The sequence below is a fragment of the Somniosus microcephalus genome, chromosome 5 (genome assembly GCF_052327205.1).
Source record: "Somniosus microcephalus isolate GS21.2 chromosome 5, FLI_Smic_1.0, whole genome shotgun sequence".
NCBI lineage: Eukaryota > Metazoa > Chordata > Chondrichthyes > Squaliformes > Somniosidae > Somniosus > Somniosus microcephalus.
The window spans coordinates 101,329,887-101,342,653 of NC_140991.1; the positions used below are offsets into that span (position 1 = coordinate 101,329,887).

A 12,767-nucleotide genomic window follows, 5' to 3' on the forward strand; every position below is an offset into this window, starting at 1 on the left:
TCAGGTAATAATCCAGAGATTATTACCCTTGAGGTTCTGTTTTTTAATTTGACCCCTAGCTGCTCATACTCCTTTAACAGAACCTTCTTCCTTGTCCTATCTACGTCATTTGTACCAACATGGACCACGACAACTGGATCCTCCCCCTCCCAATCCAAGTTTCTTTCCAGCCCAGAAGAGATGTCCTTAACCCTGGCACCAGGCAGGCAACACAGCCTTCGGGACTCCCGCTCTTGACTGCAGAGAACCCTATCTATCCCCCTAATGATACTATCCCCTACCACTACAACATTTCTTTTTACTCCCCCCACTTGAATGGCCCCCTGTTCCACGTTGCTGTGGCCAGGTTGCTCATCCTCCCTGCAGTCCCCGCTCCCGCCCTCACTGTGAGTAAGAACCTCGAACCTGTTTGGCAAGAGCAAGGGCTGCGGCTCCTTCAACACTACCTCCTGGATCCCTGTACCTGCCTCACTCATAGTCACACCATTCTGTCCCTGACCACGGACTACATCTGAATTAATTAATTTCATAGGTGTGACTACCTCCTGAAACATAGAGTCCAGGAACTTCTCCCCCTCCCTGATGTGTCGCAGTGTCTGAAGCTCAGCCTCAAGCACTTCAATATGGAGTTGGAGTTCCTCTAGCAGCAAACACTTGTCGCAAATGTAATCACCGTGAGCCTCAATGGGGTCCACCGGCTCCCACATTTCGCAACAGTAACACATCACCTGCTCCATTCTATGTAATTAATTAAATTTCTTATTATTAGTTATGAAGACCCTCTGCCCGGATATAGATGATAATATTACACCACTATTTAATAGGATTTACCAACTTAAAGGTATAAAAGAGAAGGAAGAGAACCTACCAACCAGCTGATCACCAACCTCCCTTTTGAATGCTGTCTGTGGTGCCTGTTAGGTTGATTCGTCTCGCTGCTCCGCTTCCGCAGTGCTGTCTAAGCCTGGGAGTAGGGAACAAAACAGAGCAAAAACACCCCCTCACCTCCCACTTGCCTGAACTCTTCCACTTACCAAACTCTCGCTCCACTCAACACCACCGCACTCGCGCTGCTGCACTAGGCCCGCCCCTTTTTGTACCCGGATTCTACTTCCGGTTTAAACTCCCCAACAGCTTTACTTACTCTAAAAAATTTTAAGCTTACTTTAGATAATTAACTTTTCCCCTCACTTAAATTCACTAAATACACTTAAATGACTTTTCTCCCACTTACCAAACTCTCGCTCCACTCAACGCCACCGCACTCGCCTTTATAAAACATTGGTTCAGCCTCAACTGGAGTATTGTGTCCAATTCTGGGCACTGCACTTTAGGAAGGAAGTGAAGGTCTTAGAGAGGGTGCAGAAAAGATTTACGAGAATGATTCCAGGGATGAGGGACTTCAGTTACGTGGTTAGACTGGAAAAGCTTGGGTTGTTCTCCGTGAAGCAGAGAAACTTGAGAGGAGATTTGATAGAGGTGTTCAAAATCATGAGGGGTCTGGACTGAATAGATAGAAAGAAACTATTCCCATTGGCGGAAGGGTCAAGAACCAGAGGACACAGATTTAAGGTGATTGCTAAAAGAACCAAAGGCGACATAAGAAAAAACATTTTTACGCAGTGAGTGGTTAGGATCTGGAATGCACTGTCTGAAAGGGTGGTAGAAGCAGACTCAATAACGACTTTCAAAAGGGAGTTGGATAAGTACCTGAAAGAAAAACATTTGCAGGGCTACAGGGAAAGGGCGGGGGAGTGGGACTAGCTGAGGTGCTCTTGCAGAGAGCCAGCATGGGCTCGATGGGCCAAATGGCCTTCTTCCGTGCTGTAACCATTCTATGATTCTATGATGTGCCTGCTCAATGCTTTTCTCATAGCAAGTCATGAAGTGCAAGTGGCGAGACTAGCCCAGTCTCAAAATAAAAATAATAGTTACACCTCTGGGATAGCCTTGCCCTTCAGTAGTGTGACTCACTGGGAGAGAAGGAGTTGGCAGGCATGTACCTAGTCAGGCCCAAGGTCATGTGGGTGGACCAGGCAGGAAATGGACGGGCAAGCAAATCCGAAGCGAGAGGAACAGACATGCAGGTCAGGGAGAGCTTGACGGGCAGGTAGATCAGGAAGGATAGGAAGAAGTCTGTAAATCAGCTGGGAGAGGGAAGGGAGAGGCACATTAGATGGGAGAGAGGCAGGCCAGCAGATCAAGTGGGAGGGGGGATGAGCAGACAGGGCAGGGGACAGAAGGATGTATGAGCAGATCATGGGAAGAGAGGAGTGAGCAGACTCAGGGAGATGGATGGGTGGATATATGAGGGGGAAAGAAAGAGGTCAGCATATTAGGTGGAAGAGTGACATGGAGGCAGAATGGGAAGGAGATACACAGAGAAGCACTTTGAGTGGAAACCTTGTTTTTGTTAAATTTTCCTTCGCCTACACCTTTTGGGGTCAAAAGCCCCATAGCATAGTGTTTAGAGTATTACTATCAATGTAATGTATGGTTGGCAGGCTGGACTTTAAACAGATTAAGAACAATAATGTTTTGCTTTCAAATATGCTGGGCAGCAGAACAAGTGGGCACAGGTTCAAAGCTGTGAAAGGGAAATTTAGGACAGACTTTAGAAAATATTCTTTACACAGAGAATTACACATTACTAGGACGAATGGTTAAATGTAGAATCTGGACTCATTTAGGAAACAACTAGATGCTGTAATGTAGTATGTAAGGTTGATATTATGGAAGGAAATGGGCTGAAGGGCCTTCTTCTTCCAAATCTATTTGTCAATATTGTCATAAGTCATTTATTGCATATGAATGGACTATTGTACAGTAAATACAAATAAATTAAACTGAAATATTGTGGGAAATTTAACTTTAACTGCCATCTATTCCAGCAACATCGGTGCCCTTGGAAAAAATCTCACCTTGCTCCTCTGAATCCCTCCATGATCTGCCCCAACACCAACATCGCCAACCTTCTCTGCAATCATTTGATGCTGCACAGGACATCAGCACCCGACCACATTGCTGCCCGGGAGGCCAGGAATGGCCTCACCATGACCAGATTTACTTCACTTGACGTTGCACACACTGGCTGCCACATGATGCGCCAGGTTGACACCACCCCACACCAGCACCATAAAGCATCCCTACAATGTCCAAGCCATTCCTTTCACACTCATCACAATTGGGGTGGGGATGGGTGGGCAGTTATGTCTCAACATTCACTGGAACACACTAAGACACTTCCAAAGGTGAGCACAGATCTGTCCAATAAGGTAAAGTGTTGAAAATATAGATTTCAATGTTTGACAACACATTAACAGAAACTTCACATGGAGGTTGAGTGTGGCTTTGCAGTAATGTTTTGTGATCTACTGAGATCATTGAAAGGTTTGCGCCACTGCAGCCAGTTCCTCATGACGAGATCCCTGCTTGTGCCCTCCTGTGCAATGTGCAGCCAGGCTGCGTTGGTCTCCTGGGGAGGTCTCTTCTGCCCATTGGAAGGGAAGAGAACCTCCCTGCGTACTGTGACTCCCTCCATAAGCATATGGAGGGAGTCATGGGAGAGCCTGGGTGCAGCCGTGCACCTCTGTGCAGTGCTTGTCAGTGTTTGCAGCACCTCAATGCTGTAGAACTGACAGCACAACTGTCAAGATCAATTTGGACATGGCCCCTTTAAGGAAACCGGCTGATGATGCATCATTAAATGACATCATCAGACCCGCTTCCTATTAATTGGCTGGGAACCTCACAGAGCAGGCCCAATTAACATAAAATCACTTGGAGAGAGCAGGACTGCAGCAGGCAGCGGGCTGGGACCACGACACTGACCCTGGCTGCCCCGGACCCGCCTCAGTCGGCAAAATCGCGGCCAGAGATTCTGTTAATCCTTTACCACATGAGCAGAATATAATTAACTTAGGATATAGCCATTTTTCAAAAGCAAAGTTGGCAACAAGTGCATTTATTTTAGATACTTACTCTGTCGTTAATAGGAGTCTGTATCCTCAGTCTGTCATTTTCCTCTCAAAAAGAATTGGCCCCTCTCTAACGGTTGTGCTGCTCGCTGTGTTATGGTGTGCTACATAAACGTGTTATAATTCAGGCTCACGATAACTTTATTTTATTTATGATTAAATATTTTGGGGACCCAGTTACCCAATTATGTAATTTCCTGCACCTGCGGGAAAAGGCTGCTTATTGTGAAACGATATTCTAATGAAAAATGTACTGCCTGCAATGTTGAATTTTATTGCTTATTCATTGTAAATGTGTTTTGCAAACTACAAATCTAAAAGCAATTTGTGTATGAATTATGTGTACAAGATGCTTATAAATGTAATTTCTATAATCTGTGTCATGGAAGCAATGCTAAGTAATTTCATTGACCTTTTCCCAGGATTTGATGTGCTTGCAGTTAGTGAGTCATTATGCTGCTGCATCTGTGTAGTGTTAAGGTTAGTGTCTTTTCTTGCTTTTGTCACTCATTACTATCCATTACACAATACACCATCATTGACAATGGAATGCACCCCAATATATTGATAGTTAAGAATTTCTGGTAATTTGTGTGTGTGTAATTAAAGCTTTATGATATTTAAAGGTACCCACATCACAGGTAAGTACATGCAAGTATATTTGTTTCAAAGATGTATAATGTTTTCTTATAGAAACACTTAAATCTGCACCACATCATGGCATGTACTGAAAATGACAATTCACTGAGCTGGACTGACTTAGTCAATGTATGCAATATAGTAAAAAGGCAAAGGTGTAAAATTCTAACAGGCATCAGGCGTGTTCCACGCAAAGATCAACCAGATAGCACGGAAAGTGAGCTCATATGACAGAGGTTCCTGAACTATTAAAATCCAAGCCATGAATCAACCGATTTATTCACTCCTGAGAATATCACAGAATCGTTTGCAGATTCACAGCAACTTTGATTTGATCAAAAAATAAAGAAATTCCTTTGCATTCTAATGCATTTACAGTACTCCCATTAATGCTGAGGCTTTGCCATACAGGTACTAAGTGTGGTGAATGCAGAATCACTGGATTCTTTTTAAGAAATAAATGGACAAGTCCCTGATTAAAGAGGGATAAAGATTCATTGCTCAGGCGAGATGGATGAAATGCTGCTCTAGAAAAAAATGATTTAAATTGGAGAAAGCGGGCCAAACCAAATGGCTTCTTAAAATTCCTCTTTTGTTTGTGTTTGTGAAGTCGCTTTATTACAATTCATTAGATGTGTTACAGCCACAACATAAATAACCCAATTGCATAGCTTTTCAAAAGAGATTAAATCTGTACACCCTGTACATTAATGGGCCAGAAATTCGGGTCGGAGGCTTCTCGCGGGTGCAAGCCCCCGACCTGCACTTACCTAGCGCGCCGGCCGTTGTGCTGTGGGCCCACGTGGGATTCCGATGCTGGGCCTCCTCCAACTGCCAGCGCGCAGTGCTTGCGTATCCCAGGGGCGCAGTTGTTCGAAGCGTCCCCTGGGATCACGTGGGCCATGGAGAGCCAATCGTAGCAGGGAATCTCTATTCATAGATTTGACAGGAAGTCCTGTCAAATCTATGAATAGTGTTCGGCTCCAAAACATAACTAAAACTTCAAATAATTTTTTTTTTAAATCACATTTTTAAAATAACTATAACTTACATAAAATAACTATTTTAAACAATAATTTAAATTTTTGAAAAAATTAATTACAGTTTTTAACAGGGCTAAAAATAAACTTACCTTTCTTTAAAATATTTAAAAATAATAAACCTGTGGAAAAAATGTTTAAATTTTACTTAATTCACCACTTACCTTGTTAAAAGCAGGCCTTGCAACTGCTTTTTAAAAGCATAGCTGCTGGAGACTTATCCTCCCGGAGAAACCTGTAAAAAAAACGGAAGTTCCAGGCGTCCGTGCTGCCTCTCCGGTGCACGCGTTCGACCTGTGAACCCCTTCCTTTAAGGGAACGGAAGTTCTGGTTTCCCGCGCATGCGAAGTGCATGCACGAAACCGGCACTTTCGTTGGGCCTACACGTGAGTACCCAGCGCGTACTCATCTGTGGGGACCCGAATTTCTGGCCCAAATTGTAACTTGAACTTTACTCTGTTAAATTTTTCACTTTTGTTATTAGTTTCTATGCCTGTGTGGTATCAGTGAGGTGTTAACAATGGCTCATGTTTCAAAGAATAACATTAACAGATCTTTCTAAACGTAATTGAGAGTGTATTCATGGTTAATTGCATTATTAATTGCAACAACAGATTCAAAGATCTGCTCTGATCCCCTTACACAAAGTGCCACACAAATATGTACAACCTGTAAGATATCAGTGTGTAGCCTGTAGGGGCATTCATCTTCCCCTGGTTATTAAGATCTCTAGCCAACGACTGGTCAAGAACTATGGGCGGAGAATGTTGCTGAGCGCAGGTGGGTGTGAATCACATTAGTGTCCAGGGCAGTAATACAATAGCTTGAATTCTCAGTATATTATCATACAGCTTCTTGTTATATCATAGCATTAATCATTACAATTTATTTTACAAAGTTATACACAGCTCCTCTTCAAAATGCCCTGGTTCTGGGCTTGGTGAACACCTCCTCCCCTTCTCCATATATGCAGGTTTCAAGTCGCACAGATTGTCCCCATTATCTGATGACCTGGTGACCTGATTAGTTGGCATCCTCTTTGAACTTGGACAAATTCCAGCAGAGTTATTCAGGCTGCTTTCCTCAGTTCCTGAGTTTCTTTCCATGTCAGGCTCAATCGCTCTGTTTCTAATTATTATTATTTCTAGTAGCGTTCTTTTCTGCTAATTACTCAAGAGTTTAGTTTATTCCTTGATGTTTTTTAACCAATCTCTCTCTATGCCATAGTTGCCATGTCTCTGTCTCTTTCTCTCTATGCAGCAGCCTCTTAGGAGCAGTGCGATGTATCTCACTCTCCTGCCATCGCACCATGTCCCAGCAGCCTCCTCCTTTCCTGTGCTCTTGCTACCTACTCTTTTCTTGCGCTCACCTGCCACCCTTGCCCCTTCTCAAGCTCAGCCACAGTTCACACAGGGCTGTATGTGAGTTGATACAACAAAAACAACTTGCATTTATATAGTGCCTTTAACATAGTGAAACATCTCAAGGCTCTGGATACCGCCCTCTGTACTGCTAGTATGGCTGTTGCTGTTTACATGCTGGCCTCACACATTACCAAATGTATGAAGTGCCGTGTGAACATAATGTAAAATGACTGAACCTGGTATAACAATGGATGCTCAAGTTTCATTTTTTTTGTGGAAAAATTTTCTCCTTTTTTAATGTGAAAATAAACTGGAAAATATATTTAAATAAAAAATACTGCCTGTCATCTATTGAAACCTCAATCTTTTATTAACATCTCAATGGATGTTACAGCAGTGAGATAACAAGACTCAGTAATTGCACAAGCAGCTAAGAAAGGCTCAGTTACCAATCGTATCATTCTGGTTTTTTCCAGAACTATCACCTCCCGCAGTCACACTTGTATTGCTAATTTACACGTGACACTATTACAGCAACGGGTGCTTCAGGAGATACAAGAAAATCAGACAGTCTGAACAAAGACTCTTTCAATATTTCTAAGTACAGGCTTTTGACGCAGCTTCAGAGCAGCTCCATTTACTGCGCAGTAGTCAATCGTGAATTGGATTTAATTGGCAATTACAAGAAGGGACAAATTTAAGATAATGACAAAAGGAATTAAAGGGGAGGTTAGAAAAAAAGGGTACAAAGGGTATTTAGAATTCTCTGTCTCGAATTGTTGCTGAATCATAGTCCATAAATTGTTTTTAAAAAAAACAATTGGATAGTTGCTTGAAAAATAGGAAAATTAAGGGGAATGGGGAGTGAACAGGAGAGTGGAATTAGGCTAAATTTTCAGATCTACATTACTTTAATGCCACTGGTGCATTACCCTGATGATAAAATAACAGATTGAAGAATCCGGACTTGTAGCTGATGTGGATACCAAAACATGGGTGCAGACTTGATGGGCAGAGTGGCATTTTTCTGATATCTAAGAAGTAGCCCAATTGTTCGTGTTATCACCTAGATGTGGAAGCAGTTGTTAAGTTTCACGGTAAGGATTACAAATGGCACAGTTGAGAAATTTGCCACCCAGGGTGGGATTAAGTGATGTAGAACAGAAAGGCTCGAGGTCAAGCCTAGTCTGTGCTGAGTTAGCTGAGGTGTTACAACTGATCTCTGCACCCTTAAACTGCGAAAGGCAAAATCAATCAGGGTTTCCATCCTGATTGCTATCCAGTGACCACTTTTGTATGGGAATCATGTGAGGATAGGACCTGCCTTAGTTATTATTCTTCCATAGTTGCATATTCTGTTGAAACTCATTGACCAACCACAAATATAAAGATTTAACACTCGGCCAAAACCGCAAAAGGTTACATAGGATTACAAAGGATATACAGCACAGAAACAGGCCATTCGGCCCAACCAGTCCATGCCGGCATTTATGCTCCACTTGAGTCTCCTCCCGTTCTTCCTCATCTAACCCTATCAGCATAACCCTCTATTCCCGTCTCTCTCATATGCTGATCTAACTGCTCCTTAAATGCATCTATACTATTTGCTTCAACCACTCCCTGTGGTAGTGAGTTCCACATTCTCATCACTCTCTGGGTAAAGAAGTTTCTTCTGAATTCCCTATTTGATTTCCTGGTGACTATCTTATATTGATGGCCACTAGTTATGCTCCTCCCCACAAGGTGGTGGTGCCCGTCAAACTGGAACCCAGCACGAGTCTGTGCCATCAGGAGAGGAAGGGGGAAAATTGGAGGGACAAAGAAATAACTAAAAAAAATGCCATGGTGAAACCTGACTCCTCTCTAGGTATTAGTGCTGTTTGCAATGTTAATGTCTGAACATGAGGTAGATTTTATCTTCTGGGGAAATGACCGGTAGAGCGTACCGGCCACCAACCCTTCCGGCAACGAAGAGGCGGAAGCCATTTTGAGGCCCAGGTCTCACTTAAATAGAACCAGCAAGCTGCAGGTGCCAAACGGATGTCCCGATGCAGCTTGCAAGGTTAAGGCTGGTGCAGTATCGGGCAGCCCAGAGGCCACCTGGCTAGCAGCAAGGCAAGTCCTGGGGAGGGGGGTCGCAATCACTGAGGGTGGGGAGCCCGGAGTGACAGTGGCCCTGATTATTTTGTGGGACCTGGAAGAGTACTCTCGCTCCTCCTGGGGTCTCTTTGGCTGTACCACCAGCACACGCTCTGACCAAATCTGTCCTAAAATGGCAATTGGGCTCCTATGCATATCATAGGACCCTGATTTACCATAGAAGCCTGAAACCAGCAGGCACTTCGGTCACCCAGCGGGATGCCCACATAACATTGGCGACGGCCGGAGAGTTGTCCTTAAACAGGCGGTAAGTCTACCGACCCCAATGTGAGGCTGTTAATGCCTCATTAATGCTGATTCCAACATTAAAATCAGCCCCTTTGCATTTGTAGCAAATTCCACTCTCTCTTTAAAATTATTTATTTTAAATGATATAAGTCCTCCTTAAAATAAAATTCCTCTGGAGAGAGGAATTTGATAGGGACGTGTTAAGTGTTCATATGATAACCACATACGATAACCATAATGTACAATAATCTAACACACAATAACAATGCACAACATAATGTATAACATAACATGTGATAACAATGTACAATAATACAATAATGTACAATAATATAACACAACATAATGCTCAATATAAAACACGAAAACAATGTACAATAACATAATGCACAATAACATAATGTAAAACATAACGTGATAATAATGTACAATCACAACAGATGATAGCACAACCTACGGTATCATATGTTGACAATAATTTCCAGGCTTATAGGTGGAGTAAAGAGCATGTATGATATTAATATTAAATAGGCTTATGAAACCATTGAAGGATGGGGAATAGAAAAAAAATTAAAACAGTAATGTACAATAAGGAGGTTAGATGGAGTGTTCAGGCTTACAAACACATGGGCCCATGTTTTGCAGTCAGCAGTGAACGAATGGCGCTCACCGTTCATTACACATACACTTGTCCACAGACTTTTTGTGGGTGTTTGCAATGTAATTTGCAATAATTAGAAAGCCGAAACAGCGAGGTGCCCTCTACAGGGGCTTGGGTACGGTAGCATAGTGGTTATGTTACTGGACTAATAAACCACAAGCTTAGAATAATGACCTAGAGATGTGCAGTTCAAATCCCACCATAACAGCTGGGGAATTTAAATTCAGTTAATTACATTTAAAAAAATCTGGAAAAAAAGCTAGAATCAGTAATAGTGACCATGAAACTATCGGATTGTCGTAAACCCCATCTGGTTCACTAATTTCCTTTAGGGAAGGAAATCTGCCATCCTTATCTGGTCTGGCCTATATGTGACTCCAGACCCACAGCTATTGGTTGGCTCTTAACTGCCCTCTGAAATGGCCGAGCAAGCCACTCAGTTGTATAAGGCAGCTCACTACCACCTTCTCAAAGGCAATTAGGGAAGGTCAATAAATGCTGGACTTGCCAGTGATGTCCAAATCCCAGGAAGGAATAAATTTAAAAAAAATCTGGGATCTGTGTGACTAGGGCAAGCAACGGCGTGCCTCCTTAGCCAATCAGATTGAAGAATCCTTACTGAGACACGCAGGCCTGGATTTTCCTGTATCCCACCTGCCCAGAGCTGGTGGGGGGGGGGGGAGTGGGGGGGGTGCAGTGTGTGCCCGATAGACTGGGTATAATGGGTGGGTTCCCTGCCCGGAAGCCAGCCTGATTGACAGGCTGGCTTCCAATCGGACGGGGAATGCTGGCTGGTCAGGGTGCCGCAGCAACAGGTAGGTGCTGGGCCCAAGGTGGAGGGGTGTGCATTTCAAGCCTGTGTGGGGGTTTCCAAGCCCCGGGGGTGGGGGGAGGTGGTGTTCCAAGCCCGGGGAAGTCCGATCCCTGACCCTGGGGCTGAATTGCGATCCCCGGGTTAACAGCAGGTTAAAGCAGAGGTTTCAGGCCTCATTATAATATTTAAAATGCCAACCTGCCTCCTGGCAGCCGGTTGGCTGCCCGCTCCCCATCGCGCCTAAGTAAAACGTGAAAGTGGGCAGTTTGGGTTTTAGATTTTTACAACTTCATTTCCAACCCCCCATCCCCCACCACCCCCCTACCACCTGCCTCCAACCCACCCGTTTTTTAATGTGAAAATCCATCCCCCCCACAGAGTCTAAACCAAGAAGTGTAAGTTAAAATATTTAATTCAATATAAAATCATGTACAGAAAGCAAAATAAAGAGAGAGAGAGAAAGAAAGATGGGATTGAGAGAGAGATTAAAGAGACAGAAATAAAAAGTTTAAACATTTTTTTAATTAAAAAAAATTTCTAACAATAATTAAAATCTGACAGAATGAGATTCCATGCTTGTAAAAGTTAATTTTCAGTGCCAGAGAGATTGTTTGGCAGTAATAAGACTTACCACGCCGTTAAAACTTTATTTACTCTTGAATGGACAAGCCCTAACTTTTTCAAACATGTTTAGTGGGTAGCTCCTGGCCCTTCCATGTATATGAATACAAAGTCTCTCGGCAAGATAGTGTTAGAGCGATGCTTTTGGAGGAGCAGAGCAACTCAGACAGCAACTTCCTGATTTCCGCGTTTAACTGCGGATGTGCGGATGTCGGAAGTTGCTGTCTGATTTATACCATATTAACACTGAGTGCTGATGGCCCCACTGTTATTCCTACCACAAAATCCGACCCATTACTTCATACATCAAAAGCAGATGAAAATGCTGAAAAGTTGTTAGATGTGAAGAAAATGGCAGATCAGCTAGGCTAAGAATTTACACGTAGGCTTGCACTGTTAACTGTGACTCTCACTAGTGCTTTCACCTGAGTCAGAAGGTTATGGGTTCAACCACACTCCCAAGATACTTTAGATAATTTAGGCTTCAGTGCAGTATTGAGTGAGTATTGTAACGTCGGCGGTGTTATCATGAAAGTTAAATCAAGGCTCAGTCTGCCCTCTCAGGTGGATGTAAAAGATCCCTTGGCACTATTTAAAGAAGAGCTGGGGAATTCTCCCGGTCTCTTGGCAAATATTTATCCCTCAACCAACATCACTAAAACAGATTACCTGGTCATGTATCTCATTGCTGTTTATAGGAGCTTGCTGTGCACAGATTGGCTGTTGCATTTCCTTACATTACAACAGTGACTAAACTTCAAAAATACTTCATTCATTGTAAAGCATTTTGAGACAACCTAACTTCATGAAAGACACTATAAAAATGCAAGTTCTTTTGTTCAAAGCAAAAAATTGATTAAAATCCCGAATTATAAATAAGAAATTCTCATGATTTGGAATATTATTCTAAACTAATTAATGACGGGCAAAAGTATGATTTTAAAGAACTGGGCTCCACTAAAACAAAAAGTCAGAAACAGACTATAAATGGCTAAGTAAGTTATGCATTAAATGTTATGCCACCTATTGTTACCAGAATGACTTCACTATGATTACCCAAGGGATTTCTCTTTCTTCATTGACAGGATTCTAATGATCTGGCAGCTACATGCAACAAACACACCCGGATAATGAACTTGCTTGAATTAATCACCCCATGTCTATCAGCTGCTTACTAAGTGAGCTTTGAAGCATCCTAGATATCGTTCATCAAGTGTAGTTTACAAATGGACTCTGGGGAGGAGAGCTCTTTGCGGTGTGGCA

General features: G+C 42.9%; 1 protein-coding gene across 1 annotated transcript in view; it reads left to right on the plus strand.

The window, feature by feature from the left end:
* The first annotated feature begins 4,396 nt into the window (after positions 1-4,396).
* Positions 4,397-12,767, plus strand: part of hecw1b (HECT, C2 and WW domain containing E3 ubiquitin protein ligase 1b) — a 773,289-nt gene continuing 764,918 nt past the window's right edge. The window contains exon 1 of the mRNA XM_085988048.1: positions 4,397-4,457. Coding sequence (XP_085844174.1) covers positions 4,431-4,457 — 27 coding nt within the window. The 5' untranslated portion in view covers positions 4,397-4,430. The remainder of the gene's footprint in view (positions 4,458-12,767) is intronic.